Raw genomic sequence first — 26603 nt, forward strand, 5'->3', positions numbered from 1 at the left:
CCCACGGAGTCTAAGAGTAGAAACGGTTCTGGTCTGGTCCACAGGAGTCTTGTCTCTCACAGGACCAACTTGGACCAGTCCTTTCCCGGCTCCGGGCGTTAGTTACTCCTCCGCGCCACTTGGGGCGAAATACTCCAAGCACGTGCGGGCTCCTCTAGGAACCCACAACTCTACGATAATCGCCCCGGCGCGGAGTTTGCCCCGCCCCTCCAGCCCAGGTCGCCGCAGGCGCCGGAAGTGCTTCTCTCTCTTCGCTTGCTTCTGCCGGCGCTCCGGCGGAAATACTTTGTGGGGAAGATGGCGGCTGTGTCAGTGTATGAGCGGCCGGTTGGAGGTTTCTCTTTTGATAACTGTCGCAGGTGCGGCCATGCCCGGGGCCAGGTTCCGGGCGGGAGTGGGAGTGCGGTGCCAGAGTCGGAGCTCGGCCGAGGTCTGATCTGGGAAGTCCAAATGAAGGGTGAACGGCGGGGCCCGCGGCCTGTGCCCCGCGGCCCGTGTGACTCAGGGGAATGAGGGCCTGAGAGTGGGTTTCTCTTGGGGCCGAGACCGTCCTTCCCCTTGCCCGGCGCACCAGGCCAGACTCTGTCTCTTTAGGCGAGATGCAGCCCCTCTCCGACGATCTGCGCGCCGAAGAACGCGACAGTCGTCCCGAAGTTGGGGGGATTCAGTGAACGGATGGGCTTGAAAGCGAGTAGTAGCTTTTCTTTCCCTGAGTTCCCTATTAGACACTCTTGGTGCCAGCGCGGCGCGATGTGGTCCTGCCCTTCCGTGCTTTATTCTCTCCTTTTGTTTCAGAAATGCCGTCTTGGAAGCCGATTTTGCGAAGAAAGGGTACAAGCTTCCAACGGCCCGGAAAACGGGCACGACCATCGCGGGGGTGGTCTATAAGGTAAGCCGGCCCAGGCCAGGAGCAGCAGTGACTGAACTGATTACAGGAACCAGGCAGGCCCCTTGGCCTCCTTTACTTCTCCGCGCTGTGTCAGGAAGGGCTCATGTTTCAGAGAACGTCAGGAAAAGATCCTTCAGGATCTGTCGGGAGGCTTTGTGTACTTATCAACAGTTTATATTCTTTCCTCACTTTTTAGAGTTTTTGACAGGAAACTGGTACTTTTTTTGTCTTAAGATACTACTTCGGGAGGCAGGGTTATATCCTGGGAAAAGATAGGATTTCGGATCAGACAGGTCTGTCTAACCGTTAAACTTTGATGCTGCTTCCAACTTTGGGCAAGTCAGTTTCCTTCTCCCAGCCACACTTCACAGACCATCAAATGGGCAGAATGAACCTTGCTTTAAATTGTTGAAAGGGTTGAAAAGAGTTCATGGTTATTGTTGTTAAAGAGAAAGAGTGATGTCTTTTAAAAAGAAATCGACGAAGTGGTGTTCTAATGGAAGGATTTCTGAATCCAGAGTTTTCTCACATTAGGTCTGTGGTTTGTAAGGAATTCACCAAACACTATGAGCCTCATTTGAAAACGGGAATGATCATTCCTACCACCTACTGGGGATTCCGCTGATAATGTTAATTAACAAAGCTCTTGTATTCTGAAAGTATAGCACAATATTTTTGGTGGGACTTTTCAGTGCGGGGGAGGGGGTGGAGGTTTGGGGAAAACTGGGATGGCCAACATTGTTTTTCCTAAACTAGAGAGTTGTGGTTTACATGTGTGAAATTGTTTTAAAATGTCTGTTTTTTTAAAAAACAGGATGGCATAGTTCTTGGAGCAGATACAAGGGCAACTGAAGGGATGGTTGTTGCGGACAAGAATTGTTCAAAAATACACTTCATATCTCCTAACATTTAGTGAGTATCAGTTAGTTTGAATAGCTCTTATATTTTCAAACATGTCAAGGTTAAAATTGAATTTACTTTGTTCTTCACTACAACCTGTTGTTTAACTTGTATTTTCTTTTCTATCTCCCTTAAGTGGTATTTTCATCTGTCTGTCACCTAAGCTGGTCATCCGCAAGTTCTGTCTTTGATTTAGTCTTTAATTCTCTTGGTCTCCGGTTCCCGCTTTCTGCCTCTTAAAACCATTCCCTCCGCTAAAGCCTTAGTTCACATTCTTAATTCTCATCTGTCCTCTTGCAGTCGTCATTTAAATGATCTTTCTGCCTTTGGTCTCTTTATTATCTACCCTTTTGCCATATTGGATTTTGTAAAACACAGATCTGAATATGTCCCTTCCCTCTTTAAAAATATTTCAAGAGACTTTTAACATTTCCACCCTGCTTTCAGAATAAAATGGAAACTCTGTAGTGTGATATTTAAGATCTTGTGTAGTGCCACAGAATTTTACCTTTTCAGCTTATATAGCTGCCATCACCCTGTGTTCCGGTTACACCCAGACTGTCCCTGTTCCCCTCATCTCCAAGATCTTTCACCTTTGTTTTTGCCAGTCCCTCTGTTTAGAATTACCCTTTCCTCTTTGTTCATGCGGTTTTGTTTATTTCTTTCAAATCCAGCTCATGTGAGACCTCTTCCCAAAGATCAGAATTAATCGCTGTCTTCTCCCGTTTCTCATAGCGTTTTGTACCTATGCTACTATATCGGATTATATGAGGTATTAGAATTTTTGCCTATTTTTGTCTCCTCCACTCAACTTTTGAAATCAAGTGCTAAGATGATGTCATACTTTCTTTATTCTCAGCATTTGTCGTGACTGGTACCTGGTAGTAAATACTTGGTAAATGTTAAATTGCAAGGCCTTTAACATGCCTTGCCCTTTGGTACAACTTGAATATATTTTTAGGATTAGTAAAATGCAGACTCTGTTAGAAGCACAGAAGCTAATGATTTGAAATGTTCTTTTGGGCCACAGAAAAATATGTTTACAAAGGACGAGATGCATATTCTCTGTTTCATGTTTATTTAAGATTGTTTAGACAGGGTTGTTACAGTGCAGATTATACTTAAAAACATCTCTCTTTGTACTTGAACTTAGTGGAAGTTATCCAAGAAGCCCTACTTCTAATTGATCCCTTTGGTAATTGAATTGCAGCTAAGTTTCTTTTTTTTCTCTTTTTTTTTCCCTAATTTTTTTTTATTTAATTTTTAAATTTTTTGATAAACATATAATGTATTTTTATCACCAGGGGTACAGGTCTGTGAATTACCAGGTTTACACATTTCACAGCACCCATCGTAGCACATACCCTCCCCAATGTCCATATCCCCACCACCCTCTCCCATCCCCCCTCCCCCCAGCAACCCTCAGTCTGTTTTTTGAGATTGAGTCTTTTTTTTTTTTTTTAATATTTTATTTATTTATTTGACAGACAGAGATCACAAGTAGGCAGAGAGGCAGGCAGAGAGAGAGAGAGAGAGAGAAGCAGGCTTCCTGCGGAGCAGAGAGCCCGATGCGGGGCTCGATCCCAGGACCCTGAGATCATGACCCGAGCCGAAGGCAGCATTCCAAACCACTGAGCCACCCAGGCGCCCCGAGATTGAGTCTTTTATGGTTTGTCTCCCTCCCAATCCCATCTTCTTTCATTTTTTCTTTTCCCACCCCCAAACCCCCCACATTGCGTCTCCACTTCCTCATATCAGGGAGATCATATGATAGTTGTCTTTCTCTGATTGACTTTGCAGCTAAGTTTCTGATTGTACTTTTTAGTTGCTGTGGTGCTGGGACAGCTGCAGACACAGACATGACAACCCAGCTCATCTCTTCCAATTTGGAGCTCCACTCCCTCTCCACTGGCCGCCTTCCCAGGGTTGTGACGGCCAATCGGATGCTGAAGCAGATGCTTTTCAGGTAAGGTTTTAGGATGGGGATTTCTTTTTTTAAAATTTAATTTAATTTTATTTAAATTCAATCATCATAGAGTGTGTTACTAGTTTCAGAGGTAGAGTACAGTGATTCATCAGTTGCATATAACATGCAGCGCTCATTACATCACGTGCCCCCCTTACTGCCCATCACCCAGTCGCCCCAGCCCCTTACCCACCCCGATTCCAGCAGTCTGCATTTTGTTTCCTAGAGTTAAGAGTCTCTTGGTTTGTCTCCCTCTTTGATTTTGTCTTATTCTATTTTTCCTTCCCTTCCCCTATGATCCTGTATTGTTTCTTAAATTCTACATATGAGTGAAATCATAATTGTCTTTTTTGATTGACTTATGTCCCTTACCATAATACCCTCTATTTCCATCCACATTGTTGCAAATGGTAAGGGTTCTTTTTTTTTTTTTTTTTTTGGATGACTGAGTAATAGTATCTCATTGTGTATATATACTACATCTATTTTTTATCCATTCATCTGTCATTGGACATCTGGGCTCTTTCTGTAGTTTGGCGATTGTGGACGTTGCTGCTTTAAACATTGGGGTGCATATATCTCTTTGGATCACTATGTTTGTTCCAGGATGGGGATTTCTGTAGCATATTTTTCTCATATCTTAGATTTTCAGCTGAGGGGATCCTGGAGGCTAGAGAAAAAGCATTCATAAATTTTGTTTTATTCTAGAAATTTTATTCTAGAAATCAGTTGTTACCATTTTAATATCAAGGCTTTTGATGATATATTTGAATTTATGGGGTCTATCCCCCCCCCCCCCCCGATGAATAAATCACATGTGACCAACAGTCGTTTCTGGAAGCATAGGGCATTACCGGATTTAAAAAAAATCCCTTTTATTTATGGTAAGAAAGTTAGAACTAGACAGAACCTTTGGTTCATCTTATGAACACACTTAGACAAAAACAATTGTTTTTTTCCTCTCTCTTTTAGGGGCAAAGTAACAGTGAAAAGAAAAATTGTATTTGTAGTTCACTGTGAGTGGGTATAATAACAGTAATATTAATGCACGTCCCTGTGCTTAGTACTTTATGCATGATCTCATTTCATCCTTTGATAAGAGAGGCCCCACTGAGATAGGAGTTGTTAACATCTCTAGTATTTCAGCGAAGCTGAGCCTTACAGAGGTGTGGTTGCCTACCTGATCTGGTCTTCACGCCTGCTTACTGCCGTAGTACTTTTAGTTTTGTCTCCTTTTCTTCCTTAATCACATCATCACTTTACATTCGTGTAGGTCTTCTCTTTCTCAGATTCTAAGTCTGTTTTCTCATTTGCTTTTCAGAGAGAGCAGAGGGACAGTGTATTAGACCAGAGCTAGGAATAGCTTGGACATTCAGTTGTGGGTTAGAATATTGGTTTCTCCTTTTGGGACTTGTAGTACCTTTAACAGATTCTCTCCTTTTCCTTCTTTGTAGATTTGTAGAATGTAAAATTACGGTGCCTTTTTTCCTTTCTTTCTTTGTAGTTGATCAGAGACCTTTATTCTGGTCCTCATCATTCATTAAGCAACCTACCGAAAACAATTTCTTTTTTCTTTTTTTTTTTTTTTTTTTAAAGATTTTGTTTATTTATTTGACAGAGAGAAATCACAAGTAGATGGAGAGGCAGGCAGAGAGAGAGAGGGAAGCAGGCTCCCTGCTGAGCAGAGAGCCCGATGCGGGACTCGATCCCAGGACCCTGAGATCATGACCTGAGCCGAAGGCAGCGGCTTAACCCACTGAGCCACCCAGGCGCCCAACAATTTCTTTTTTTAAAAAGATTTTTATTTATTTATTTGAGAGAGAGAGCGAGAACAAGTGGGGCGAGGAGAAGAGGGACAAGCAAGACTCCCTGCTGAGCAGGGAGCCCCATGCGGGACTGGGTCCCAGGACCCTGAGATCATGACCTGAGCCGCAAGCATCCACTTAACCGACTGAGCCACCCAGGCACCCCCCAGATCATTTTCTTTGTCTCTGCCCCAAGCAGCAGTAGCTGCATCTCAGCCTGTGTAGAGGGAAGCAGGAATAGAAAGCCAATATTGTAAATTGGCACCACTCAGGCCATATTCAGCTTGTAGAGAAACTGTATTTGGGCTACCTAGTGGGTTTTTTTTTTTGGTTTTGTTTTGTTGTTGTTTTTTTTTTTAATAGTGTCCAATAATATAAATTGGGAGATTGGAGTAAAAAATAATCTGGATATCTGGCTTTAAAATTTTTAAAAATTAATTAATTGTTTCCTGGCTTCATTTGAAAGAAATTCATAAAGAGGGTGGGACAGTAGATGGCCGCAGTCTTCTGGAGCTGGTGGCAGGTGTTGCCTTTAGAAGGGGCAGCATGTGCTCCACTCTCTCAGTCCCTGTCTGCTTTGACTTCCCTTCCTGCCTGGCTCTGGGCTTTCTGTGAACTTGCCGGTCTTCATTCATGAGTCTAGCATGGCTCTGGGCTCTCAGCAAGTGATTTGAGGCACAGTGTAGCTGTGCAGCAGGGCCCATAGCATAGTTCCCGTTTTATAGGTGAGAAGACCAGGACTTAGAGAGTCTGTGGGCAGGAAGGCTAGTCCTGTCTACCTAATGTGTGCTCAGGCTGTACTGAGCCCTTATGCGGATGATTTCCATTTATTTATGTGCATGGTCGTTATCCTGATCCTGGAGAGTCATTGCCTACCAAACCAATTCTCCCAATACAAGTGAGAACTTGTTAAAGCACACCTGTTGCAAAGATTTCTGAAGACATCCGTGAGTTTGATGTTAAATTTAAGGCTCCCTCTGGTGGTTGGTTTGGTGCGTTACATTTAAAACAATTTTTAAACTTGTGAAATTGCAAGTAAATAGCAAATTTTCAAGATTTCTTCCAATGTCATTTAAAACATCTAGCTAAACCTGGCAGCTGTTTCTGTTAATCTCTTTAGAATGTTTTGGGAATTCTAAATTCACTTTTTTCAGTGTTTATTTTTAGTTTAACATTATAAAAATTAAATTTTATCACAGTTTTCAGAGGAACACTTTTTTATTTTTTTAAAAAATGATTTATTTGGGGCGCCTGGGTGGCTCAGTGGGTTAAAGCCTCTGCCTTCAGCTCAGGTCATGATTCCAGGGTCCTGGGATCAAGCCCCATATTGGGCTCTCTGCTTAGCAGGGAGCCTGCTTCCTCCTCTCTCTCTGCCTGCCTCTCTGCCTACTTCTGATCTCTGTCTGCCAAATAAATAAATAAAATCTTTTTTAAAAAATGACTTATTTATTTATTTGACAGAGAGAGGGAGAGAGAAATCACAAGTAGGCAGAGAGGCAGGCAGAGGGGGAGGGCGAAGCAGGCTCCCCGCCGAGCAGAGAGCCCAATGTGGGACTCAATCCCAGGACTCTGAGGCCATGACCTGAGGTGAAGGCAGAGGCTTAACCCACTGAGCCACCCAGGCTCCGCGAGAGGAACATTTAAAAAATTTAACCAGGATGGGGCACCTGGGTGGCTCAGTGGGTTAAAGCCTCTGCCTTCAGCTCAGGTCATGATCCCAGAGTCCTGGGATCAAGCCCCATATCAGGCTCTTTCCTCAGTGGGGAGCCTGCTTCCTCCTCTCTCTGCCTGCCTCTCTGCCTCCCTGTGATCTCTGTCCGTCAAATCAATAAATAAAATCTTCATCAAAAAAAAAAAAAGAAAAGAAAAAAAAATTTAACCAGGATGATTGTGGTTCGTTACGTGTCTTCTGACATTTTTGTTAAGTTACATAAAATGTGCAAGTGGTGTAAGGGAAAAAAGCGTAGGATTTCACTTTATTATTTTTTTCCTTCTCTCACTTTTTTGAAGATTTTATATATTTATTTGAGAGAGAGGGAGAGAGAGCGGAAAGTGAGCAGAAGCACGGTGAGGGGCTGTGGAAGAAGCAGACTTTCCGCTGAGCAGGGAGCCCAGTGTGGGGCTTGATCCCAGGACCCTGGGATCATGACCTGAGCAGAAGGCAGATGCTTAACCAACTGAGTCACCCGGGCACCCAGGATTTCACTTTAGGAGTTTGGTTCAGCTCTCTTCTACAGTGCTTAGAGCTGTGTGACCGTGGGCAGTTCAGCTTACCTTTCTTTGTCTGGGTTTCTTCCTCAATAAGATGAGGATAATAGTTTCTGACTCTCTGACTTTGGAGAAGGAAATGAGTAAAGAAGCAAGGCTTACAGCAATGCTCAGTACAGGGCCTAATGCACAGTTAGAGCCCCATGAAACTCCGAGGCTGAGAAAGAGAACAAGGTATATTCTTCTTGCTATTACTGTTCCATTTTCCCCCGAATAATCCATTTCCATGTCTGTGAATCAGTAAGAAAAGGGGGTTTGATAAACAAGAGTGGACATCTTTTCCTTTATGTAAGCAGTATTTTTATTTTACTCATATGATGGCTGGATGTAGAAGATGTACCTGCTCTTTGATCCTTCTGCATGAGCCTCCTAGTTGAGTTTAGTAGAAACCTTGTGGTCTTTTATTCCGTATTCCAGAAACTCCTTGAGTATATAGAGCCTCTTTTATTTATTATATTAATTGTGTTTTTTGTTCTATGAAAGTAATATGTATTCATTGTAAAAAATTTGGAAAATACTGAAAAGCCCAAATTAAAAATAGAAATTTTACAGTTCAGGGAAAATCATGTTTTGGTCGGGTGTGTATACTTCCAGTCTTTTTGATTTGTGTTCACTCGTTCATTGGATTTTTCTTTGCTTCCTTCCTTATTACTAGTACACGTTCTCAGTAAAACCTAAGCTAGAAGATAGGGATAAACTAAAAAAATAGAAAAACTATCTGAGTTCCTACAACCCGTAAGCAGTTGGTGCTAGTACTGTACGCTTTTCGGGCTTTTTTCCACTTACTGATACATAACTTATTCTGTACAAATGGGATCATAGTTGCACATTCTATCCTAAAGTACAGCCTAATCTTTTCATCTACCGGTATGTGTTGAATAGTTTCCATTTGAAGCATTTCAAAATGAAAGTCACCTTTTAAAGAATTATTGTGAAGGTAATGTGTGATCATCATGAAAATTTCCAACACTTTGGGAATGTGGAAAGAAGGAAGTAAATGTCGCCCGTTTTGTTATGTAGACCGCGCGCTGTGAATCCTCGAGAACTATGTCTCCAGACTTTTTATACTATGACGTTTGCGCATTTATGTATTTACAACAGTGGAATCCTGTTTGTTGTTTTGTAACGGACCCTGTTCGCATAATGGTATATGTTCACATAATGGTATGTGCATGTTGTTCCCATTAGTAGAAGAGCTCGGCATCCAGAGTTTCTGCCTTGAGCTTTAGAGGAGTTCTGGAGACCTGTGACCCTCCTGACATAGTAGAACTGTATGTACACTTACTGTGAGTCCTGAGGGTTCTGCAGTGGTCATCAGTTTTTCAAAGGAGTCTGTGACCCAGAAAAGTTGAAAGAACCACTGATCAATATCAATTTCTGGTGGTATCATAGTATTCCATTCTCTAGATGTACATAATTTAACCAGTTTGGAACTTTAACAGTATTGCTTGTGTTAAGGTATCAAAAGGTATTCCATCTTGGAACATAGAACCTTTAGGTACTTACTCGTATGACTAATTCCTTAGGCTGTATGCTAAAATAAATTCCTAGAAGTGGAATTACTAAGTCGAAGGTATGCACATTTTGATACATATTGCCAAACCCATCCTTGAGAAAGGTTGTACTGAGTTGTGCTACATCAGTGGTGTATGAGAAGATACCGTACTCTTTGGGTGATCCGGAGCAGAGCTATGTCAGTTTATTTAGCTCGTTCTCTTTTTCCGCTTTTTTGGCATCATAAACAGTATTGCAGTGAACATCTTTGTGCATTCATTTCTGTATATTTGTCTGATTATATCCTCAGAATTTGATTCCTCGAAGTACAGTTTCCGGATCATTTTTTTTTTTTTCTTAAGATTTTTTATTTACTTATTTGACAGAGAGAGATCATAGGTAGGCAGAGAGGCAGGCAGAGAGAGAGGGGGAAGCAGGCTCCCCGCTGAGCAGAGAGCCCAATATGGGACTCGATCTCAGGACCCCGAGATCATGACCCGAGCCGAAGGCAGAGGCTTAACCCACTGAGCCACCTAGGTGCCCCCTGGATCGGTTTTTAAGGAATATGATAACTTGCCAAAATATCTTAGATTCTTTTAAAGGCATCAGACAGAGGTTATGTTTTAGCTTGAAAGGAAGCTAGCTGATCATTACTGACTTTATTTAAGCAGCCTGTCTGGTAGGCAGTTGGTATAGTGGGTCAGGCATTGGACTGGGGTGGGAGTGGTGGGTCTGGTGATTCCTACTCATCATCCCAGAACCCTGTAAGCTAGTCTTGACCCTGCTACTAACGCATATGGCGTAGGACCAGTTTCTTTTCTGCCTTCTGGGCCTCTGTTTTCTTTTGAGACTGTTTCTAAAATCCTTTCCTGCTTTTTAATTTTTCACTTAAGGTTCTTTGTTTCTTTTCTTTTTTTAAGATTTTATTTATTTATTTGACAGATCACAAGTAGGCAGAGAGGGGCGCCTGGGTGGCTCAGTGGGTTAAGCCGCTGCCTTCGGCTCGGGTCATGATCCCAGGGTCCTGGGATCGAGCCCCGCATCGGGCTCTCTGCTCAGCAGGGAGCCTGCATCCTTCTCTCTCTCTCTGCCTGCTTGTGATCTCTCTCTGTCAAATAAATAAATAAAATCTTTAAAAAAAACCAAAAAAACAACAAAAAAAAACCCCAAGTAGGCAGAGAGGCAGGCAGAGAGAGAGGAGGAAGCAGGCTCCCCGCTGAGCAGAGAGCCAATGTGGGGCTTGATCTCAGGACCCTGGGATCATGACCTGAGCCGAAGGCAGAGGCTTTAACCAACTGAGCCACCCAGGCGCCCCTGTTTCTTTCTTTTTTTAAGATTTTATTTTTTTAAAGTAATTTCTGTATCCAGTGTGGGGCTCAAAACCACAGCCCTGAGATCAGGAGTTACATGCCCGCTGACTGAGCCAGCGAGGCACCCTTGGAATATTTTTTGTGAAAGAGCAGTTTGGTAGTCAGAGATGGAGGAAATAATTGGACTTGACTGTTCTGGTTACCAAGAGTGCTTCCTGATGGGTAGTTATGTCTCAGACAGTCTACAGTTAGGACTTTGATTGGTTCTTATGTTTATTTGTATCAGTTTTAATTACTATATCATTAGGCAAGTTGGTTTAATTTTTCTTCCCAAAGAACTAAAGGCTCATGGTGGAAGACTTTAAATCCAACATATTTATTTAGCATAGCAATTCAAATGGTAAAAAATAGAACCGGATACAGGGAGAGCAGTCTGTAGAAGTAGAAAATCAACTCAGTGAAGGATCCAAAAAACAAGTACATGCACAACTAAGTGGAGGTAGGGTGGGGTGGAAAGTATGTTCCCATTTATGGTCCTGAAAAGCCGTAGCTTCATCCTGTAGGCAGTAGCGGTGGGTTTTACAGGCTGTTGTGGAGTGATTTCATCATTCACTTCCCTGCATGATGAAATCTTTTTCTTTTACTCAATAAGAACTCAGATCTATGATTATAATTGTGCCAGTTTATTCAAAAGAGGTGTTTTGATATGAGCCGTTTTCCTATGAGGCTGTGGTGAGGTAAGGTTGCAGATTTGGACAGCTTGAGTCTAGCATCTCCTTGGTGTTAACTTTGAAAGTAGCTGATTTGCTGATCACTGAGCAGTGTGATGGGAAGGGTGCTGATAAATTTTGGAGTAAGCCAAGCTCGGCTCTGAGATATGGGGCTGGCACTTAATGCTTTGGGTTGGTTTTCTCTTCCCTAACGTAGGATGGTCCTTTTTAAAAAAAATTTATTTATTTATTTGAGTGAGAGAAAGACTCTGAAGCAGACTCTGGTAGATTCTGCATGGAGCCTGATGTGGGGTTCGATCTCATGAGACTGAGACCATGACCTGCGCCAAATCCAAGAGTTGGACTTAACCAACTGTACCACCCAGGCCCCCAAGAACAATCCTCTTTTTAAGATTTATTTATTTATTTGACAGAGAGAGAGAGAGAGAGAGAGATCGCAAGTAGGCAGAGAGGCAAGCAGAGAGCGAGAGGGGGAAGCAGGGTCCTTGCTGAGCAGAGAGCCCAATGCGGGGCTCGATCCCAGGACCCTGAGATCATGACCTGAGCTGAAGGCAGAGGCTTAACCGACTGAGCCACCCAGGCGCGTCAGACAATCCTCTTTTAAAGGGAGCTGTTCGACTGAGGAAATAGGCATGTTGGAGGGCCTCGAGGATTGTCTTTATGGGCTGATAGTCAGTGTCCCAACGTAATATTCCTTCTGGTTCCCATCTTGTTCCCATGGAAAGAGTAACCACTTCATGAAACAGTAGCAGTGTAAGAAAAGCCTTTTGTTGTCTGACTTCTCATACAGCTTTTGGTTAAGTTACAGTGATGCAATGTAGACTTATTTTTTTTTTCTTATACATACTCTGATCACCAGGTATCAAGGTTACATTGGTGCAGCCCTAGTTTTGGGGGGAGTAGATGTTACTGGACCTCACCTCTACAGCATCTACCCTCATGGATCAACTGATAAGTTGCCTTATGTCACCATGGGTGAGTGTAAAATTTCCCTGATGTTTCAGAATCCTCTTACTTACCACGGTAGTCTCTGAAAGAGCTGGTCTGTTTTCTGTTAGAGGAGCCAGGGTAATATTGCGCTTTGATTCATTCCACACATATTTATTGATTTCCTCTTATGGATTAGGCCCTGTTGTAGGTGTGTGGGACAGAGCAGTGAGCACAGTTTAAAGATTCTTGCCTGCAAGGAGTTTGTATTTAGTGCGGATAGACAGACAGTAACAACAACTATTATATAAATATGTTAATGTTAGAAAGTAATAAATATTAGGAGAGAAAAGTAATGCAGGTACTGTGCTACATTTATGCAAGATACTACTTTTGGGGAAAACTGGGTCATGGGTATACAGACACTCAATGTTTTATTTCTTATATCTGTATGTGAATTTGCCATTATCTTAAAACAAAAAGTTAGAAAAATTAATGCAGGGTACGGGGACTTTGGAGCATTGGGGTAGAAGGCAGATTATAGTGTTAAATATGATGGTCAAGGTAGGTCTCAAGGTTTCAGTGTGAGAAACCTCCAAGGTGAGGTTTCAGTAGAGGGAAACTAGAGTGGAGGCCTTGAACATGTCTAAGATGCGCACTGTATTTTTTTTTTTTGAAAGCTAGAGTGACTGGGGCCCCTCTTGCTATCAAATGATCAAAAGCGTTTAATTCATCTCTGACCTTGATTTCCTCACCTGTGAAGTGGTATCAATAGTATTTCCTATATATGCCAGGTTGTAATGATTAGAAATAATGTTTATAAAGAATCTGGCCCTGTGCCTGGCCTCTAATAGTAGCTACTCTTTTCAGATCAGCTTTTAAACATTGGTACTTTAGCTCTAAGTGCTAGACAGAGTATTTTATTTTTCAAGATTTTGTTTATTAGAGCATGCGCAAGTGGGTGGGGGGGAAGCAGGCTCCCCACTGTGCTGGGGGCCTGACAAGCAACTCAGGTCCCAGGACCCTGGGATCGTGATCTGAGCTGAAGGCAGACGCTTAATGGTCTGAGCCACTCAGGGACCACAAGGATTTTTTTTTTTTTTTTAATGACCACCAAAAAAAGAAGTGAGAAAATGGAGATTTTCAAATTCTGACTTTTATGTTAAATTTGAGTCAAATTGTGTAGGTACAGAAATTTGAACAGGTCATGTATGCTGGTATTTTTCCAGCTGTTGTTTACCTGTTACATTTTTTGTGTTGGTATCTTCCCTCCGAAGAGCTAGGAAACTGCTTCCTTGAATAGTTTGGAAATTGCCAGTTTGAGACCTTGCTGTTCCATTGTGTCATCTAGCCTCTTTGAAGGTTTTTGTACAACAGATGTTCCCTGTTTGTTGGGGAGAATGATTACCCCCAGATACCATATGGATGAGTCTTTGTAATTATTTTAAAATGAAGATACTTACAGTAATTTTAGAATTGTTCCAAACTGCTTTATACAAATATATTTGTTATCTTCATCAGAGTACTGTTTTTATTTCTCCCTGTCTGATTGATGCCTTTAAATGGTGGGAAAGATGAAATAGCTTTATATATTCAGTGGTTTCATTTCTTTTCTTTTTTTTTTTAAAGATTTTATTTATTTATTTGACAGACAGAGATCACAAGTAGGCAGAGAGGCAGGCAGAGAGAGAGAGAGGAGGAAGTAGGCTCCCCGCTGAGCAGAGAGCCCGATGCGGGGCTCGATCCCAGGACCCTGGGATCATGACCTGAGCCGAAGGCAGAGCCTTTAACCCACTGAGTCACCCAGGTGCCCTTAATTTCTTTCTTTATTATTATTTTTTTAAAGATTTTATTTATTTGTCAGAGAGAGAGCGAGCATGAGCACAGGCAGACAGAATGGCAGGCAGAGGCAGAGGGAGAAGCAGGCTCCCTGCTGAGCAAGGAGCCCCATGTGGGACTTGATCCCAGGACGCTGGCATTATGACCTAAGCCGAAGGCAGCTGCTTAACCAACTGAGCCACCCAGGCATCCCAATTTCTTTATTTTTTAAACAAAAAAATTTTACGCTTGCATTTTAAAAAATTTTTTTTTTTTTTTTGTTTTTTTTTTTTTTAGATTTTTTATTTATTCATTTGACAGAGAGAAATCACAAGTAAGCAGAGAGGCAGGCAGAGAGAGAGGAAGGGAAGCAGGCCCCCTGCTGAGCAGAGAGCCCGATGTGGGACTCGATCCCAGGACCCTGGAATCATGACCTGAGCCGAAGGCAGCGGCTTTAACCCACTGAGCCACCCAGGCGTCCCTACGCTTGCATTTTAAAAGTAACTGAAATGTGCAGTGAACAGTCATACATGCTCTTTACTCGTATTTGTCAGTGAGCATTTTACCACTCTTGCTCTCCCTTGCTCATACCTTATTTTAATTTTTTGTGTGGAATCATTTGAGAGTAAGTTGTAAGCAGTAAAGAGCAGACATCATTACCTTCTACCTCTAAATCCTTCATGATGTCCTCTTATTTTACCTTGATAAAGTCACATTTATGAAATTTAATGTTATTTCAAAACAGGTTCATTTTTAAGATGGGAAAATTGATTTGGTTTCTTTTGGTTTGGAACTGTAGTAATTTGCCTTCTGAGCACAATCCTGAATTTATGAAAAGTTGTTGACAGCGAGCCGTCAAGCAACCCCATGTTGTGCTCTCTCTTGGCCAACAGCGATCTTGCTGATCCCGGTGTAGTGGGAGCCCAGGGTGATGGTTCCACAGCCTTGCGTTCATAGCATGCTTGTGTTTAGAAATCATTGCCCCACGCAGTCTGGTTTCGTTATCGTAAAAGACCGGATTAAGGAGGAGAAACCCATAACGTGAGATTGTAATCCATGGGTGATAATTCCATAACATGAGACTGTAATCCACGGGTAATAATTACTGTGAGCTTTAGTTTGTTCACCTCTTCATTTGTTTATCAGCTCTTTCTTGCCTCTGCGCCTAGGCACTGTGGCAGGCTCCACAGAGAGGGGAACGCATGGATCCTTATCCCCAGTACCCTCGCACTGTACTGAGGGAGCCAGATGGACAAACTGACAAGGGCAGTAGGCACGAAGGTCCGTGGAGGCCCAGGGGAGAAAGGAGCACATCGAAATGGAAGGATTTCAGGAAAAGCTTCACTTCACATGAACTGAGTCTTAAAAGAAGCATAAGTTACTTTTGTTCATTTCTCAGGTCCTTATTTAACATTCCTACGGGCTAGCGCGGTGCCGGGTGCTGGGAGTGTAGGGGTCAGCACAGCACCTGCCCTCAGAACTTGCAGCCTCCTGTGGGAGACACGAATTAAAGTAAGTGCGCATTCATCTAAAAGAATGCACTCCAGGGCTAAGTGCCCCGGAGGAAAAGAGCAGTAGTAAGAGAGAGGAGCAGGAAGTATAATGACCGTTGGAGACGTCCTTACTGAGCGAGCGACATGAAAACATTGCCTAGTGAAGGTAATTTATGAACATGACAAAACATTCAAGTGGGAATATTACTTGAAAAATAGGTGTGTTTCATATCCCTCCTCCAAAGTAACCACTCGTAAGAGTTTGTTTTTTCTAGAAAATGTTTTATGAGACACTTTCATAGAGTTCTGTCAGTCTGTGCCTATTAAAAATACACAAATGGTTGGGGGCGCCTGGGTGGCTCAGTGGGTTGAAGCCTCTGGGATCGAGCTCCGCATCGGGCTCTCTGCTCAGCGGGGAGCCTGCTTCCTCCTCTCTCTCTCTGCCTGCTTCTCTGTGATCTCTGTCTGTCAAATAAATAAATAAAATATTAAAAAAAAAATACACAAATGGGCCCCGTGTCGGGCTCTCTGCTCAGTGGGGAGCCTGCTTCCCCCTCTCTGTCTGCCTGTCTCTCTGCCTGCTTGTGATCTTTGTCTGTCGAATAAATAAATAAAGTCTTAAAAAAAATACACAAATGGGGCACCTGGGTGGCTCAGTGGGTTAAGCCTCTGCCTTCGGCTCAGGTGATCCCAGGGTCCTGGGATCAAGCCCCGCATCGGGCTCTCTGCTCAGTGGGGAGCCTGCTTCCTCCTCTCTGCCTGCCTCTCTGCCTACTTGCGATCTCTCTCTGTCAAATAAATAAATAAATAAATAATCTTAAAATACATAAATGAAGTCATTCTGTACACACCTTTCCTTTATTGTTAACTTGTTCTGAAGAAGTTCTTTATCAACACATGTAGATCTGTATTGAAATAACAGTTACATAGAAGTGCATTATATGGCTGTATCATGATTTACTGACCCATTGTATTGGTGGATATTTTGGTCATCAAATTTTTGCAACAAGTGTGTCTTGGTTTGTGGAGGTGAGTACAAACTTCAGATAAATTCCTAGTGGAATTTCAGGATTAGGGTATGTGTATGTATTGCTCAGATTTCTCTGTTGCAAAGCGGTAGAATTCCTGAATGATTTAAGAAAAGAGGACTGTGTTGTAAAGGACAGTAGGTGGCTCAACAGAATAGCTGGGAGTGCAGGCGCTGGCTTTGGGGCCCAGAGCGGTGTCAGAAATCCTGCTGCAGAGTAGGTCACGGCGGGCGAGGACTGAGCGCTCCAGACTGGACCGCTGCCCCGGCGGGGGCTGCCTCGCTGCTGGGCTTCTGGGGCCTGGTGCTGGGACCTGGCTCACTGCACGCTCAGCCTCCCCGACAGTTTCAGGAACCCAGTCTTCCTGCCATCCCTTTCACCACTGCCAGTGCGTTCCTTACAGGGGAAGGTGAGTGCTTCTGATTGGTGGAGCTCAGTCATTCACTTCTAGAGTGTTGAGATTCTCCAGACCTAGGAAGGAAGTCATACCATACACACTGTCACTGGTCAGCCCAAGAAAGTAAGAGGGGGCCATATAGTGCATTCTGCTTTTTACTTATTTATTTATTTATTTATTTATTTTTTGGTCAGAGAGAGTGAGCACAGGCAGACAGAGTGGCAGGCAGAGGCAGAGGGAGAAGCAGGCTTCCTGCTGAGCAAGGAGCCCGATGTGGGACTCGATACCAGGATGCTGGGATCATGACCTGAGCCGAAGGCAGCCGCTTAACCAACTCAGCCACTCAGGCGTCCCTGCATTCTGCTTTTTGAGACCTGTTGCTCGATTGCCCTCCAAAGAGATTGTACTAGCTTTTATTTCTACCAAGAGAATATGAGAATGCCTTTCTCCTAACAACCTGACCAGCACTGCGTATTTGTGCTGTCTGATGGGGAAAGATGGGAAGAGGGAACACGTAAGCTGAGACGTGAATGGTAGCTGGGAATTAGCCAGGAATTCTGTGGCCCTGCTCCCTGTCCTCAAGAAAGGATATCAGGCCCTGTATACACCAGGGTCTGGTGTAGTTGAGGAACTGAAGGGCCAGAGTTTGCTGGGTGGGTGAGGCAGGTGCAGTGGGTCGGGGGAGTGTTCAGTGCAGGGGTACAGCTGAAGCAAAAGCGTTCTGGAGCGGGGAGCAGAGGTGTGACTCGAAAGCGAGGCTGGAGAAGGTCCTGTGATATAGCCCCAGTAGTTTGGATTTTGTCCTTGAGGTTCCTGTCTAAAGTTTTCATGCCAGAGAAGGGTGGGATGAGGTTTGCTTGTTAGAAAGGGCAGTCTTGGGTGCCTGGGTGGCTCAGTGGGTAAAAGCCTCTACCTACAGCTCAGGTTGTGATCTCAGGGTCCTGGGATCGAGCGCCGCATCGGGCTCTGTCCTTGGCAGGGAGCCTGCTTCCTCTCTCTCTCTCTCTCTGCCTACTTCTCATCTCTCTGTCAAATAAATAAAATCTTAAAAAAATTTTTTTTTAAGAAAGGGTGGTCTTACAGCTTCTAGCTGGAGGGTGGAGGATTGGCATGGCGGAGTCTGGAGGCAGACAGGGAGATTGCGTCTGGCCAGAAATACTGAGGGGGAGGCCAGGTCCGGTGACAATAAGGATGGCCCCTGTCATTAGAGCGAGCACTCAGAAATGAGCCAGCCGTTAGGCCAGATCCCAGGTGTTTGTTGTCCATCCCCTCCTGACTTCTTAGTGTCAGTCCGTTCCTGGGCCTTGACTACAGGGGCAAGTTAACTCCGTCACCTGGGGCCTCTTCCCTTCCATCTGGGCTCTAGGCCTCTTCCTGTTTTGTTTCCTGTTCCTCCCCTAGGCCTTTGTGGCAGCAGAGGCACTTGTACCTCTCGCCCTCTCCTGGGCAGGCTCCTACACCCCACTCCTGCTCCTCAGCTGGGGTCTAGCCCAGAAGCCATTCCCTCGTGACTGCCCCAGGCTGAGTTAGCAAGTCCCCTCGGGGGCATAGGTGTGAAACATGATTCCGGGATTCCTGCCTTGTCTGCACACCACTTGCCCCGGCTCTTGTCCCTCCTGCGCATGGCATGTGAACGTTTGAGATCTCGGAGAACAGAATCTGTTTTACCTCCAGTCTCTCAGACTCCTGTGTGACTTGGTGAATATTTGATGGTGAAATAATTTTCTGGTTTGCTAACTTGCTTGTGTCAAAGAGTATCTGAAACTTAGTGTTAGAAACCTTAGCTACTGGTTATTTTTGGTGATTTAACCCTTTACAGTACCTTTGGAAGAGCGTTGCTTTAGATCGTGTTCCATTTGGGGCGCCCCAGGTTAGCTGTGAGAGAATAGCACAGAGCATTGTGTATGTGGTTTTTTTTTTTTTCTTAAAAGCTAAATATTATTTCAGATTTCAAGCATATTATGGAACCTCTCTGTGCCAGAGTCCGCTAGTACTGTCACATTATTTTCAGTTAAAATTCTATGTAAGGGATGCTGTGGTTGCTGTTTTATTGATGAGAAACCTGAACTTAGAGAAATTTATGGTAACTTGCTCGTTTTTGCTCTGCCTGTAAATGGCAAAGCTGGGATCTGAACTCTTCCTGCTCAAGCGAGCCCCTGTGCAACACAGCTGCTTTGATTTTCTCATCTTACAGATGTTACTTCATTAAGCTATTAAGCCTTGCTTCTGAATACTGAAAATATCTATACAAATTCCCGAAGGGCCTTTATTTGTTTTGCTTATTTTTGACTGCCTATGTGTGGATTTTCTATCCTGCATATTAAAAACAGTATTTACCGAAACAGCTTTGTAGTTTCAAAGGAAAAATTTAAAAATTATACATAGTTTTACCATCCAAGACAACACGATTTTTATCTTTTGATTTTTTTCCAGTCCAAGTCCATTGTGAAGAGGTTTACCAGAGAATGTAAAATAAAATACAGGTTTTATACTGTCCTGGCTCTGTCTTTGTCATTTTTTAAGTTTCTTTTAGCCACTGTTGACTTCTAAAAAAAATTAACATATAATCTATTATTTATTTATTCTGTTATTTATTATAATCTATTATATACCCTTCAGGGGTACAGGTCTGTGAATCATCAGTCTTACACAATTCATAGCACCCACCATAGCACATCCCCTCCCTAATGTCCATCACCCAGGCACCCTGTCCCTCCCCCTTATCCCCCAGCAACCCTCAGTTTGTTTCCTGAGATTGAGTCTCTTTTAAATCTTTTTATTTTTATTTTTATTTTATTTTAGTTAATTTTGAAGATTTTATTTATTTATTTATTTGACAGAGAGAAATCACAAGTAGATGGAGAGGCAGGCAGAGAGAGAGAGAGGGAAGCAGGCTCCCTGTTGAGCCCGATGTGGGACTCGATCCCAGGACCCTGGGATCATGACCTGAGCCGAAGGCAGTGGCCCAACCCACTGAGCCACCCAGGTGCCCCTGAAATTGAGTCTCTTATGGTTTGTCTTCCTTCCCAGTCCCATTTTGTTTCCTTTTTTTCCCTCCCTCCCCCCCCCATGATCCCTGCCCTGCCTCTCAAATTCCTCATGTCAGAGAGATCATACAATTAATTGTCCTTCTCTGATTGACTTATTTTGCTTAGTCTAATACCCTCTAGTTCAATTCATGTCATTGCAAATGGCAGGATTTCAGTTTTCTGATGGCTGCATAGTATTCCGTGTGTGTGTGTGTGTGTGTGTGTGTGTGTATCTCAGCTGCTTTATCCATTCATCTGTTGGTGGGCCACTGAGCAGGGCTTGCATGTGTCTTTCCCTAGGACAGTGGCTGTGCTGGGCTGCCTTCCTAACCAGGCCATTCTTCTGGCTTCCGGTTGCTGCTTTCTTGCTTCTTTCCCTCCTCCCTTCCCTCCTTCCTCCTCCTTTCCTCACTTCCCTTTATTTCTTTTCTTTTTTTTTTTAGGGAGAACTCCACAATTGCCATTTGGTGGATTTTTTTTTTTTTAAAGATTTTATTTATTTATTTGACAGGCAGAGATCACAAGTAGGCAGAGAGGCAGGCAGAGAGAGAGGAGGAAGCAGGCTCTTCGCCAAGCAGAGAGCCTGATGCGGGGCTCGATCCCAGGAGCCTGGGATCATGACCCGAGCTGAAGGCAGAGGCTTTAACCCACTGAGCAACCCAGGTGCCCCTGGATTTTTTTTTTTTTAAAGATTTTATTATTTATTTGACAGACAGAGATCACAAGTAGGCAGAGACACAGGCAGAGAGGACGCAGAGAGGAGGAAGCAGGCCCCCTGCTGAGCAGAGCGCCCGATGTGGGGCTCGATCCCAGGACCCTGAGATCATGACCCGAGCCGAAGGCAGAGGATCAACCCACTGAGCCACCCAGGCGCCCCTGGATTTTGTTTTAATTCGTATTATAGTTGACCCTTGAATAGCAGGGGCAAGGGGTGGGTTAGGCGTACTGTCCCCCTGCACAGTTGAAAAATTCACGTGGAACTTTTTACTCTCCAGAAACAAGTACTAATAGCCTACTGGTGACCGTAGGCCTTACTGATAACATAAACATTCTATTGATGCATATTTTATGCGTCCTGTGTATCATATACTGTGTTCTTACAGTAAAGTAAGCTGAAGAAAACATGATTAAGAAAATCATAAAGAAGAGAAAATACGGGGTGCCTGGTGGCTCAGTGGGTTAAGCCACTGCCTTCAGCTCAGGTCATGATCTCAGGGTCCTGGGATCGAGTCCCACATCGGGCTCTCTGCTCTGCAGGGAACCTGCTTCCTCCTCGCTCTCTGCCTGCCTCTCTGCCTACTTGTGATCTCTCTCTGTCAAATAAATAAATAAAATTCTTAAAAAAAAAAAAAAAAAGAAGAGAAAATACATTTATAGCACTATAAAAAAATGCACATATAAGTGTACCTGTGCAATTCAAACCTGTTGTTATTCTGGTAAGTGGATTAGCCAAACGTAAAGCTACAGATAGAATAGAAAGCCTTCTTAAATGAAACGTTCCCATGGAGTATTAGAATTTACTGTGGGATTGAGGCTTTCCATAAGTGTATCTTAAGTGAGAAAATGAATATTTCATGTAAATTCTCATGTTTTAGTTAAATTATGAGTTTTTTATTATGAGAAATAACTAAACTTTGTAATTAATCTCTTTTTTTTTCTGAGTGATTTGACAGTAAGAGCTGGAAGCTACAAATTACCCGTAAGACAAGGGTGTCTAAATTTTTTCTACCCATGGGCCTGTATTGGCAACCAGCCAGGTGCCTGAAGGCTACCCTTCATTTACATTGGATAGAAGACACCTGTCTTGTCTTGTGCATCTTTAACATGCTGGCACAGCTCGCTGAACACAGGGTCCAGGAGCCTCCTCTCTGAGGGCTTGCCTGCCTCAGGATTTACTTGGGAGAAGAATGTATCAGATTCCTTGTGGGGTGGCCCTTGGACACTTCTGTCCTAAATCCTTTTTTGTGGACATGGCGTTGACCATAATGATGGCAGCGTTCATCCAGCAGCTTTCTAGCTGCAGTGCCAGCAGCTCTCGTGAGATGCTTTACTGATTTAATCTTCGCAACATTGCGAGGTGGGCACTAGCATCCCTGTCTCACAGATGTGGAAATTGAGGCTCAGAGAAGTGTGCGGAGGTCCTATAGCGGAGGGTACGCGTGAGCCAGTGTACGCGTGAGCCAGTGTGGGAGCTGCAGCTTCTGTGACTTCTTTCCTCGCTGTGTTACTGGTGTGATTGCTGGTGTGTGGCATGTGGTCCAGACCAAATATGATTTGGTCCATTCTTAAAAAAGAAGAAAGAGCCCCTTAGATTTTATTTAATCATTTCTTTTTTAAGAGATTAATTTGCAAGAGACTGCAGGTGATTGATCAGTGTGATTGTTGAAAGCCAGGCAGGATTCTTTGATTTTTCTTTATTAAGAAAGGGAAAAGGGCTTTGGTTGTATGTTTTATAGACAAAATGTGGGCTCTTTTAATTCTCAGATTAATTAGCTTATTCTTTTAACTTGCCAGCTTTTCTTTATTAGGCAAACTAAAGTAGTGTCAGGAGAAGCTTGGGGACCATCTTTTGCTATTAGTTTGGCAGTGTTCCTTGTAGCAGCATTGGCAAGGTATATAAAATTTTTATTTTTGCCCACTTATTCACATAAGAATTAATATGAATAAAATTTCAAGCATGACATTCCTGGAAATGAGGCCCTTGGACAATTTAGGAATACCAACTTAAGGAATAAACATTGTTATGCATCATTAGGGAAGACTTGGGGTCACTGCCAAGGCCATCCAGGTAAAATTTGATCTCCAAATAAACTGGTTGTACATTTTCCTAATTACTGGAATATACCTCTTAAGCCCTAGTTTATAGAGCCTCCTAGCAATTAAAAAGATTTGGGACAGAGTAGTAAATATACTGGATGTCTCACCTTGTGGGTAAAAAAAGAATCTTGGAATTAAGTTGGAACATCAGTAGGGAATTCAGACCTGCCATTTTCTCCATATTTTTACACTAAAGTGCAACCTTTGTGCAGACATTTTGATATTTCCACATGACTTGATTTTGAGAATTTTCCTGCCCTGGATTGAATTAGTGCACTACAAGATGGCAAATGTTTCTTTCACGTTCATTTTCAACTCTGAAATCAGCTATGAACTCATCACTGTATGTGGTTCATAGGCCTACGTAAAAGCCGCCTCAGAGGGCATGTGGACTTCATGGCTCTAGCATTGCTGGAAATCCTTTTTCCTTATAATGTGAGCCACGTGACTGTGTGCGGGAGTTCCACGAGCCTGGGGGTCTCCATCAGTATGACAGTGATGCTCAGAGCCTGTTTTCTGGGGGACAGGGGCTGTGCAATGGAGGGTACGCTATTCCGGTGGGGCCTTTGTCCAGACAGCTAGTGACTATGCAGAGTGGGGTTTCTGTAACCTGGAGTCCAGAGGCATAACCTAGAATGCTGGAAAAAGATGGGAGCCTTGGCTCAGTCTTGGTTCTCCTTGACCAGGGCTGGTCACCTAACCCTTCTGAACCTCAAATCCCACATTTTGAAAAAGAAACTGATTTTTTTTTCTTTCTTTCTTTTTTTTTTTTTTAACTTGGGAAGGTCCCAGGGTTATTGGGGGTACTGGAGTGTCATGTTGTATGTGAACATACTGTAAAAAGTACATGTACTGTTCTGTGTGTTAGTTGATCTTGACATTATTTTTTCAGGTAGTGTGGTTTAGTAAAAAGAGCTGGTCTTCGGAGTCCAACTGGGTTCAGATCTAAGTCCCACATTTATTAGCTTTTGACCTTGAGCACTGATTTCTTTTTTTTTTTTTTAAAGATTTTTTATTTATTTTTTTGACAGAGAGAAATCACAAGTAGATGGAGAGGCAGGCAGAGAGAGAGGGAAGCAGGCTTCCCGCTGAGCAGAGAGCCCGATGCGGGACTCGATCCCAGGACCCTGAGATCATGACCTGAGCCGAAGGCAGCGGCTTAACCCACTGAGCCACCCAGGCGCCCCTTGAGCACTGATTTCATCTGTAGAATGGGGCCTAGAGGAGCTCTCCCATGGGAAACCATACATTAAAAAATTCTTTGTTTTGTAGCACAGTAAAGATGTTTAGTGCATGATATTTTGATCATTTAGTGCTAATACATGCCCTGTGTGCAGTTTTGTACACTAAGACTTCTGTCGGAGTTTTTCCTGCTTTGATTAAGTATGATACATTTCAGAAGATTTAAAATGTGCAACACATGGGTATTATGTTGTGTGTGTGTTTTTTTAAAGATTTTATTTATTTATTTATTTGATAAGAGAGATCACAAGTAGGCAGAGAGGCAGGCTGAGAGAGAGAGGGAAGCAGGCTCCCTGTTGAGCAAGAGCTGGATGCGGGGCTCAATTCCAGGACCCTGAGATCATGACCTGCGCAGAAGGCAGAGGCTTTACATGGGTATTATGTTTTAACATTTACTCTGCTGTGGAATGCCAGGAAATGAAACAACTGGAAACCAAAAATCCACAAAAGTTGGATTATGCGTCTTGCTTCCTGGCTGCTGTGAAGGTGGTATAAGCCAATAGATGGTGCCGTTATGTTAGAAAATGAGAAAATATTTACTTCCAAAATTCCTCATGGTGTTGCAGGGTATGTAATTTAGCCACCCCTCACCAGTTCTTAATCTGTTTTGATTAGAGTGACTTTGTTTTTGATTCCATGTAAAAAAAATATTTAATGCCTCTTGTGGGTAAAACTGAATTAGTGTAGATTCCTGTTTTTTTTCTGCTCTGAGATTTACCATGATGTCTTTTCTGACTTGAGTTCAGTCCTTAGCCTACAACCAGGTAAAAGCCCTTGCCAGACATACCTTTTAGAACAGTTAAATGCACTCCTTGCGGTTCTAAGTTCTTTGCTTTAGACCCCGCTGCAGGGAGAGGGAGGCTAACTAATTCATCTTTACTTGCTCTTGTTCTAGAATTGGGCCAGAATTGGCCCTGCTACAGAAAGGTGCCTTTGTACTCTAAGAACCTAGTGCTCAATTTTGACTTGCTTATAAGACAGACTACGTGGAAAGTCATTTTATGCATCAGAAGACTTCTCGCTGTGGAGTTCATAGAGTGAGGGATTTGCTGTCAGCCATAACGGCCATGACTAGCTTTGTGACTCTGGGTAGGTTCCTTCTCTTGTCTGAACTTAGTTTTTTTTCAGTCTGTAAAATGAAGATAATACCAGCTGGTCCATAGATGGATTCAATGAGAAAATCTATGTACCTGTGCTTTGCACGTTTTGTTCAGTCCGTAGGATTTCTTATCGTTTGCACACGGGTCTATGGACAAGATAAATCTTACTGATTTTATCTTATCTGGGTATGTTTTATAAATTATTAAACTCTGTGGTTCTTTGTCCTTGAGAGTTCTGAGGGGGCATGAAAACCTGAGAAAGGTCTGCAAAGTGGAATAAACTGCAGTTTGGGAAGTTACTTTGAAATGTGAACCAGAGCAAAGGATGCCTTTGAAAGACCTGTCATTTCCAACTGCCTTGAGCTCCTGCAGCAGGAGGGAGCACTGTGTGCCCTGTGCTCACAGTGCTGAGTGTGAGAGCCTAGTGATATGGGAGACTGAGGAAGGAGAGGCCTTTTGTTTTTTTTTTTTTAAAGATTTTTATTTATTTATTTGAAAGATAGAGATCACAAGTAGGCAGAGAGGCAGGCAGAGAGAGACAGAGAGGAGGAAGCAGGCTCCCCGCTGAGCAGAGAGCCCGATGCAGGACCACATCCCGGGACTCTGAGATCATGACCTGAGCCGAAGGCAGAGGCTTTAACCCACTGAGCCACCCAGGCGCCCCAGGAGAGGCCTGTTTTAAGGTAATCCTCATCCTCTGTCTTATCCCCTAAGCACTGGGTTGGGTAACTCCTTTGTTGGAAGGAGAACAGTTGTCTGTCCTCATACCTTGTGGAGTTTCTTAAAAATATGTTAATAAAACAAAACTTCCACTTTTTAGGCCTGGATTCCCTGATTTGTTAGTCTTTGCTTAAGAATAAGTGTTTTATAACCTGTCATGTTGATGAGACATTGCAGTTGCAATTATAAGAAAAACTCTGGGGTGCCTGGGTGGCTCAGTGGAGTAGGCATTTGAGTTTAGGTGTCTGACTTCGGCTCAGATCATGATCCTCAGGGCTGTGGGATTGAGCCTGTGGGGAGTCTGCTTCTCCTTCTCTGGGTGCCCCTCCCTCCTCTTGTGCTCTCTCTGTCTCTCAAATAAATAAGTAAAACCTTAAAAAAAAATCCCTGTTTCCTTCAGGTGCTCTTAGATTATTTGATTTGAGTAAAATTTAACTCCTTTTGACTTAATTTAGAAAAGGAACTGCATTTTTTTAAATTAGTTTTTGAGTGAAAAATGTTATTGGGTGCTTTCAAAATGTATTTCTAAGCATATTAAATGGAATAATTTTTTTTTATTCATTGGGAATAAAAGGTAGACTCTTTGACATTGAGGTACATTTGCTGATGAAAAGCAAGCATTCTTCCCCCTCACGAGGGGTTTAAATGTAATACTCAGTGCTTACTCAG

The 26603-nt window shown here is 43.2% G+C and overlaps 1 protein-coding gene across 1 annotated transcript in view; it reads left to right on the forward strand.

Annotated features, from left to right (window-relative positions):
- The first annotated feature begins 235 nt into the window (after positions 1-235).
- Positions 236-26603, forward strand: part of PSMB7 (proteasome 20S subunit beta 7) — a 64980-nt gene continuing 38612 nt past the window's right edge. Inside the window, exons 1-5 of the mRNA XM_032308762.1 lie at positions 236-359; positions 796-889; positions 1704-1801; positions 3615-3755; positions 12223-12338. Coding sequence (XP_032164653.1) covers positions 298-359; positions 796-889; positions 1704-1801; positions 3615-3755; positions 12223-12338 — 511 coding nt within the window. The 5' untranslated portion in view covers positions 236-297. The remainder of the gene's footprint in view (positions 360-795; positions 890-1703; positions 1802-3614; positions 3756-12222; positions 12339-26603) is intronic.

The sequence above is a fragment of the Mustela erminea genome, chromosome 12 (genome assembly GCF_009829155.1).
Source record: "Mustela erminea isolate mMusErm1 chromosome 12, mMusErm1.Pri, whole genome shotgun sequence".
Classification (NCBI taxonomy): Eukaryota; Metazoa; Chordata; class Mammalia; order Carnivora; family Mustelidae; genus Mustela; species Mustela erminea.